The sequence below is a fragment of the Cicer arietinum genome, chromosome 1 (genome assembly GCF_000331145.2).
Source record: "Cicer arietinum cultivar CDC Frontier isolate Library 1 chromosome 1, Cicar.CDCFrontier_v2.0, whole genome shotgun sequence".
Classification (NCBI taxonomy): Eukaryota; Viridiplantae; Streptophyta; class Magnoliopsida; order Fabales; family Fabaceae; genus Cicer; species Cicer arietinum.
In genome coordinates, this window is record NC_021160.2 from 43,553,830 (window position 1) to 43,562,916 (window position 9,087).

Below are 9,087 nucleotides of genomic sequence, written 5' to 3' on the forward strand. Positions count from 1 at the left end.
TAACAAAATAATAAATAGAATGAAAATAATTGAAAAGTTTATCATAAAACGAGTGATTTTTACTCTAAAAAATATGATTACAAAAAGATGAGTTAATATACACAATTAAAAATATTTATATAAAATGAGTGATTTTTATTCTAAAAATATTATTAAAAAAAGACGAGTTATTGTTTGTATACATTTTGTTTGGTTTTAAACATTCAATCATTATAGAATAATTTCTTCCTATAAAAAATAGAACATATATTTTGCAATAATTGATTTGAAATATATTTGCAATCATTGATTAGAGATGTTATGTCACAAATTTCTTTCAAGAATATTTTGATTTAATCATCCTTTTTGGACAACTGTATATAATAAATAAACTCAAAGTATTATTTTTTGCAAAGGTTTGTTAAGTTAAATGTCTATTTTTTTTAATATTTTTTATTGATTTTAATTTAAACTTCATTAGATTCTTTGTGCATAAATTTGATATTTGATTTTTCATATGTGATTATTATATTTTTATATATTCTGTGATAATTTATGATTGTATTTATATGCAATGAATTAAAAAGTAATTAACAATTAAATCAAATTTGTAATGGGAGTTATATTTTTATATTTATATTTTTAATTATAGAAATATAGATAAAAAGTTAGTAGAATTTGAGATAAAAAATGAATGATTTTTAGAGGTGCCACATTGTATAATTGAATGATGTGGCAAAACTAGTGTTACATATTTTACGAGTTTTTTTTAATATATTATATTGATAATTGTTTCTAATTTTAGTTAAAAGTAGAATAGTTTGTATTAATGATAAAAAAAATACTTAATAGGTGATTAATAATAAGATTTGATGAGTTATCATTAATAATGTCTAATCATAAGTGACATGTCCCCGTTCGTTTGTCCACGTTAGAAACAAAATGAGATGAGTGACTAAATTAAAAATGATTTCAATTTGCAGGGTCAATTAGAAAAAAATTGATTTTGCAAGGAATAAAAGCTTATAAAGAAATAAACAGAAAAAGCGCTAATTAAAAAAACCAAAAAGATATTTAAGTTTAAATAAAATTAATATTAATTACCTTTCAAATTTGTAATTTCTTTAGAAAGTTATCACTTGTCATTTAAATAATGTTAAACTTAATAAGATATTTAGAAACTATTACCAACAAATAGTAAATTTAAAAATTCAGATAAAAATGTAATTGTGACGGAAAAAAATATTATACGTAATTTTTTTTAATGAATATAAAAAAGGTAAGTGCATTTTAAAAACTAGAAGAGATTTGAGTGTCACTTAAAACAACTTAAAGGGAGCTAAATGCAAGTTCATCTTAAAATTAGTTATCATATCATATAGAAAATTATTAATTTTCATACACATTAATGTTAACATATCAATACATATTTGTTACACTCTTTAAATATTAATATGTATCTTGTGTACTTCTCACAAAAATTAATAAAAAATGCATGAATTTATAATAATCAAACATATATACTTTAATTTTATTTTTATCCAGGTAAGTTCGTGTGTGTGTGTTTTTTTTTTTTCCGTCCATTTTTTGTTTTTCATATTAGCTGTTTTTAAAATTCACTAATACAATATATGATTTTAAAATAAAATTAAACTTCTAGAGGTCGAATATAAAAATAATAATTACAAAGACATAAATAGAAAAAGAACAACTAAAAGCACTAAAAATATATTTAAATTTAAATAAAATTAATATTAATTACCTTTCAAATTAGTATCCAGTCTTATAAATTTTTTAATTTCTTTAGAATTTTATCACTTGTCATTTAAAATAATGTTAAACTTAATAAGATATTTAGAAAATATTACTAACAAATAGTAAATTTAAAAATTCAGATTTTAAAATCTTCAAAATGGAATTTTTGGTATGTTTTTAGTCAATGTACCATAAAATTCATAAATACTAGTATCCTATTTTGTCAAAATAATAATAATAAGTGTATTCAACCCAAAACTTTATAAAAAAGCGTATGATGTTATCGTCACTTTATTTTATTTTTTCCGAGTCACGTAGTTATCTTGAAATGACACCTACATTTCTTAATTTTGAAAAAATACTCACTTTCTTTTACTCACTAAAAAAATCTCATTAAATACTTTTTTCATACTTACATTTAATTATATCATTTATTATAGAACACAATTAGAACTTTGGCGTTAATTTATAGACGTACAACCATACATATCATATTTAATTTGTAATTTTGAAAGATATGATTATGTTCTTAATTAGTGCTTTAACCAGAATGTTTATTCTAGTATATTTTTTATATATGAGAGATAAATATGTAATTGAGATAAAAAAAATAGTATGCGTAATTTTTTTTAGTGAGTACAAAGGAGGTAAGTGCATTTTAAAAATTAGAGAGGATTTGAGTGTCATTTAAGGAGACTTCAAGGGAGCTAAATGCAATTTTCTCTTTAAATTAGTTATCAAATCATATAGAAAATTATTAACTTTCACATACATTAATGTTAACATATCAATAATATTTGTTATACTCTTTAAATATTAATATATATCTTGTGTCCTAAAAAAATCAATTAAAAAAAAAAGCACACATTTATAAGGATCAAACATATATGCTTTAATTTTATTTTTATCCTGATAAGTTCGTTTGTGTTTTTTTTTTTTCATTTGTTATTTTCGTCTATTTTTTGTTTTTCATCTTAATTGTTTTTAAAAGTCATTAACACAAGAGATGATTTTAAAACAAAATTAAACATATAGAATTCAAATAAAAAATAATAATTACAAGGACATAAATAGAAAAATCGCTAACTAAAAGTGACCAAAAATTTGTTTAAGCTTAAATAAAATCAATATTAATTACCTTTTCCAATCCTATAAATTTTTTAATTTCTTTAGAATGTTATCACTTGTCATTTAAATAATGTTAAACTTGATAAGATATTTAGAAACTATTACCAACAAATAGTAAATTTAAAAATTCAGGTTTTAAAATCTTCAAAATAGAAATTTAATATTATTTTTGGTATATTTGTAATCAATGTACCATAAAATTCAGAAATACTAATATCCTATTTTGTCAAAATAATAATAACTATGTTCGATCCAAAATTTTATAAAAAAGCCTCTAATGTTTTCATCATTTTATTTTATTTTTGACATATCATATTTAATTTGTAATTTTGAAAGATATGATTATGTTCTTAATTAGTGCTTTAACCAGAATGTTTATTCTAGTATATTTTTTATATATGAGAGATAAATATGTAATTGAGATAAAAAAAATAGTATGCGTAATTTTTTTTAGTGAGTACAAAGGAGGTAAGTGCATTTTAAAAATTAGAGAGGATTTGAGTGTCATTTAAGGAGACTTCAAGGGAGCTAAATGCAATTTTCTCTTTAAATTAGTTATCAAATCATATAGAAAATTATTAACTTTCACATACATTAATGTTAACATATCAATAATATTTGTTATACTCTTTAAATATTAATATATATCTTGTGTCCTAAAAAAATCAATTAAAAAAAAAAGCACACATTTATAAGGATCAAACATATATGCTTTAATTTTATTTTTATCCTGATAAGTTCGTTTGTGTTTTTTTTTTTTCATTTGTTATTTTCGTCTATTTTTTGTTTTTCATCTTAATTGTTTTTAAAAGTCATTAACACAAGAGATGATTTTAAAACAAAATTAAACATATAGAATTCAAATAAAAAATAATAATTACAAGGACATAAATAGAAAAATCGCTAACTAAAAGTGACCAAAAATTTGTTTAAGCTTAAATAAAATCAATATTAATTACCTTTTCCAATCCTATAAATTTTTTAATTTCTTTAGAATGTTATCACTTGTCATTTAAATAATGTTAAACTTGATAAGATATTTAGAAACTATTACCAACAAATAGTAAATTTAAAAATTCAGGTTTTAAAATCTTCAAAATAGAAATTTAATATTATTTTTGGTATATTTGTAATCAATGTACCATAAAATTCAGAAATACTAATATCCTATTTTGTCAAAATAATAATAACTATGTTCGATCCAAAATTTTATAAAAAAGCCTCTAATGTTTTCATCATTTTATTTTATTTTTGTCCCCAATTACATAGTTATCTTAAAATACACTTATACCCCCTAATTTTGAACAAGTAGTCACTTTCTTTTACTCACTTAAAAAACTTCATCAAACATTTTTTTTACACTTACATCTATTTCTGTCTTTACTATAAACACAATTAGAATTTTCACGTTTATTTATAGACCGACAACCATACATCTAGTATTTGTAATTTTGAAAGATATCATTATGTTTTTAATTAGTGGTACAACTAGAATGTATATTCTAGTGTATTTTTGATATATGACAGATAAAGATGTAATTGTGACGGAAACAAATGCTATACGCAATTTTTTTAGTGAGTACAAAAGAGGTAAGTGCATTTTAAAAACTAGAGGGGATTTGAGTGTCATTTAATGAGAGGGAGCTAATTTTCATAGACATCAATGTTAACATATCAATAATATATGTTATACTCTTTAAATATTAATATATATCTTGCGTCCTTCTCACAAAAATCAATAAAAAAAAAACATGAATTAATAAGGATCAAACATATATGTTTTAATTTCATTTTTGTCTCGGTAAGTTAATGTGTGTGTGTGTTTTTTTTCCGTCTATTCTTTATTTGTAAACTCAGCTGTTTTTAAACGTCACTAACATCGGGAGTGATTTTAAAATAAAATGGAATTTATTTGGTTGAATTTGAAAAAAATAATTATAAAGGCAAAAAAATAGAAAAAAAACACTAATTTAATATTACTTTTGGTATATTTCTAGTCAATGTACCATAAAATTCAGAAATACAAGTGTCCTATTTTGTCAAAATAATAATTGTGTTCAAATCAAAATTTTATAAAAAGCCTCTATGATGTTATCATTATTTTATTTTACTTTTGTTCCCAATCACATAGAGAGAGTGAGAGAGATGGAAGTACCATGGGCAATAATTGTGAGCATTATTCTTTTGATAATACTTGTATGGGCATGGAAGGCGTTTAATTGGTTATGGCTAAAACCAAAGAAGCTAGAAAGGATTCTAAGAGAACAAGGCCTTAAAGGGACTTCATATAGGCTTTTATATGGGGACACAAATGATGTCATTAAGATGCAAACAGAAGCAGCATTCAAATCTATAAATCTCTCTGACGATTTAGTGTCTCATGTGTTTCCCTATGACCATCAAACTGTTACAAAATACGGTACACTTATCTTTGTTCGATATCATTTTAAGTATTTTATTTGTATTTTCTCTACTCCAAATTATAAGTGATTTTGAAACAGAAATCATTCATATTATAAATATTTTAAAATATCAATAAAATATTAATTTTAGAATAAACCGTCAATTTAAAATTTAAAATTAAATTCTCTCATCAATTTAGTTTCAGACTCTAAATTATTAAAACCAACTTAATTGAAGAGAAAGTATTCATTTAGTTTTCTTTTCCTTTTCACAGATTTTACTACTAATTACACGCATATTTTTCCTATTGTACATTTTTTTTTTCTTTCTACATTAATGAAAGATTTAGTAAAAAAACATTAATGAAGGATAATTTTATAAAATAACTAATAATTTCTCTTTTGTACCTAAAATTAACACTATTATCCTGTTTTTTGTAAATAATTGTCAAAATGACTTATACAAATGAAGTAATAATTTTTTGTCTTTTTATATTATAATTGACGTATATTCTTTAGAATAAAATGTAAATAAAATCAGCTCATATTTCCAAGAATGAACTATAAATAAAAATCAACAATTTTTCTACTATTTAAAAATAATATCTCCAAACTACCCCTAATTTAATTTAACTTTTTATATTTTCCGTTATACAATTTATATTTTACAAAGTGTTTAGTTAATTAAGAGATTATAGCTTTTTTGCTTAACTTATTTAATTATATTATCTTCCATTTACGTTTAATTCTTATAAGATTTTTATTTTCATATAAAATAAAAGATTATTATATAATTAATATAAATGTATGCAGGAAATAATCCTTTTATATGGTTTGGACCAAAACCAAGGGTGATCCTCACAGATTCTGAGCTAGTTAAAGAAGTTTTTATGAAGTCAAATTCCTTCCAAAAGCTTCCACAAAATCCACTTTTAAGGATGCTAATCAATGGTCTTGTATCCTACGATAGTGAAAAGTGGAGCAAGCACAGGAAGATAATCAATCCTGCATTCCATTTAGAAAAATTGAAGGTTAGTTTGCCCTTTATACTAGTTATAGATTATGTGTTTTTATTCTTGTTAAGGAATACTTAATATTTCCCATATTGATCAATTTTATTAACAAAAATATTGTTTGAGGTTAATCTGTATAAATTATCATCGTTAAATATTTTTAATATTATATAAAAATCAAATTCACTTTTATATATGATTTTAGAAGTTGTTTATATAAAAGTCAAATATTTTTATTGATTTGATAGTTATAATTAACCGAAAGTGAAAAAAAAAAGTTATTACCTTTGTCCTTATATATAAGATTCAATAAATCACATAAATTAATAAAATAAAATAATAAAGCTGATTGTAATATTAAATTTGTTGGTAATTTTCATTATTTTATTAATTTATCTCTGAAGGAGATAATTTATTTATAATTTGTGGTAGTATTTGTTATAGATTATAAAAAAGATGTATCATAATTAAGAGTAAGTTAGTAAAATAATAATTAATGCAGTTGAAAAAGTAAATAGATCGAGTCTTACAAAAAGAGACAAAAAAAAAAAAAAAATCTTAACAGATCCTATATTAAGGGACATAAATAGTTTAATGATAGTGTATATAAATTATAGATATAATTGCTCATGCGGTCCATTAACTAAATTTTAGATAACACTTTATTCATTTAATTTTTTTCTTTTCAATTTTGTCATTTATTTAATTTTCACTAAACAATTTGATCTTTTATGTTTTAAAATGTAACAATGTTATCATGTTTTTACAAAAAATTATCAAATAAAACTCATAAAAATAATTATCAACTTCAATATAATACAAATTTCATCAAATTTATAACTCATATATTCAAATAAACTCATATTTTCATTTTTTTTATATTTTTAAATGTTTGTAATAAAATTAAATAAATGACTAAATCGGGAGAAAAAAAAAAAAATAAAGAACTAAAATACTATATGAAATTAAGTTAAAATACGCAATTGTGCCTAAATTATATCTAAAATATTTTGTACGGCAAACTTGTGTTTATTTATCGTGCTCCATCATACACTACCATAAAATAGAAATAAATTGGGAAAGTTTGTTTGATTCAAATAATTTTAACTGTTCATTATCTCCATCTTTATGACTCAGCTGATGTTACCAACATTCTTACAATGTTGTGACGATCTAGTTAGCAATTGGGAAGGAGAACTGTCGTCATCAAATGGAACATGTGAAGTAGACGTGTGGCCTTCGGTGCAAAAATTATCTAGTGATGTTATTGCTCGAACAGCTTTTGGAAGTACTTACGAAGAAGGAATAAAAATATTTGAACTTCTAAAGGAGCAAATGGATCTCACAGCGGAAATGTTCATTACAATTTATATTCCTGGTTGGAGGTAAGACTAGTTCGTAACTTGTTGTTGGAGTTTATATCTAAAATATTAATTTTGTGAATACATATATAATAACTAGTTATAATTATAAATTAATTTTGTAGGTTTCTACCAACTGCAAAAAATAGGAGGGTGAAAGAAATTTATAGGGATTTAAAAGCTTTACTTACTAAAGTAATTAATAATAGAGAGAAAGCTCTAAAGGCGGGCGAAAGCCCTAAGAATGATCTATTAGGTATTCTTCTTGAGTCAAATAGAAAGGAAATTGAAGACAAAGGAATGAATCTTGAAGATGTAATCAAGGAGTGCAAGGGATTCTATCTTGCAGGGCAAGAGACGACTTCAGTTTCACTTATTTGGGCATTGATATTATTGAGTAAGAACCTCGATTGGCAAGAACGTGCAAGGGAGGAAGTGTTACAAGTCTTTGGCAATAGAAAACCAGATTTTGAGGGTTTAAATCAACTTAAGATTGTAAGTATATATATAATGTTCTTCTCTTGATATATTGAACATTAAGACTTGATACTTAATTACTATTTTCACAAATCTTGTTATGACAGGTGACCATGATTATGTACGAGGTTCTTAGATTATACACACCAATATTTGCACTTCCTAGAGAAGTTTACCAAGATGTAAAAATTGGAAACCTAACAATACCTGCAGGAGCTCAAATTATCTTACCAATAATTATGATTCATTATGACCAAAAACTATGGGGAGATGATGTTAAGGAGTTCAATCCTGGGAGATTTTCAGAAGGAATTTTAAAAGCAACAAATGGCAAAGCTGCATATTTTCCATTTGGTATGGGTCCCAGAATCTGCATTGGACAAAATTATTCCCTAATAGAAGCAAAGCTGGCATTAGCAATGATTTTGCAACGGTTCTCATTTGAACTTTCTCCAGCCTACACTCATTCTCCAGCTCCCAAAATTACTCTTTATCCACAACATGGTGCACACCTCATTCTACATAAAATTAATCCATGAAAAACTACATTCAGACTTTTTTTAATATTTTATTAATCTTATGCAATAATATAAAAATCTCTTTAAAATATTATCACGTGGTTGTCTTGCAAAGTCGCTCATTCTGAATGTTAATTTTCATCTTTATTATGATATCCCAACATGTATTAATCTTTTGATTTTTAATGAAATGAGTTGGAATTTTTTTTTTGAAATAAATAAAACAAAATAAAAAAGTAAAGAGTAGAATAATTGAGAAAGATAAAATCTTTTTGTTGTTTAGTATTCTAATTTTTGTGTAAGGATAAGAAAATGTCTATTATTTTTTGTACATATTCAACCATTAAGGCCCAACAATTTTTAAATTTTAAATTTTGGACATAGAGTTTAAGAAGAAAAAATATGAATACACACAAACTTTGTTATTTTTTAACTATATAAATTTGTGTACTAT

At 23.3% G+C, this 9,087-nt stretch overlaps 1 protein-coding gene across 1 annotated transcript; it reads left to right on the forward strand.

Annotated features, from left to right (window-relative positions):
- The first annotated feature begins 4,382 nt into the window (after positions 1-4,382).
- LOC101510310 (cytochrome P450 72A68-like) lies at positions 4,383-8,654 on the forward strand. Its single transcript, XM_027337129.2, has 6 exons — positions 4,383-4,452; positions 4,994-5,281; positions 6,078-6,295; positions 7,415-7,662; positions 7,764-8,133; positions 8,223-8,654. Exons 1-6 carry the CDS (start codon positions 4,383-4,385, stop codon positions 8,652-8,654), a joined length of 1,626 nt encoding a protein of 541 aa, XP_027192930.2.
- The last annotated feature ends 433 nt before the right edge of the window (positions 8,655-9,087 follow it).

Excerpts from the sequence above, each read along its gene's own strand:
- LOC101510310 (XM_027337129.2), top strand. The coding sequence starts at position 4,383 with ATGACAGATAAAGATGTAATTGTGACGGAAACAAATGCTATACGCAAT. Across the intron at positions 7,663-7,763 it reads ATTTATATTCCTGGTTGGAG|GTTTCTACCAACTGCAAAAA; the intron begins GTAAGACTAGTT and ends TTAATTTTGTAG. Across the intron at positions 8,134-8,222 it reads GTTTAAATCAACTTAAGATT|GTGACCATGATTATGTACGA; the intron begins GTAAGTATATAT and ends TTGTTATGACAG.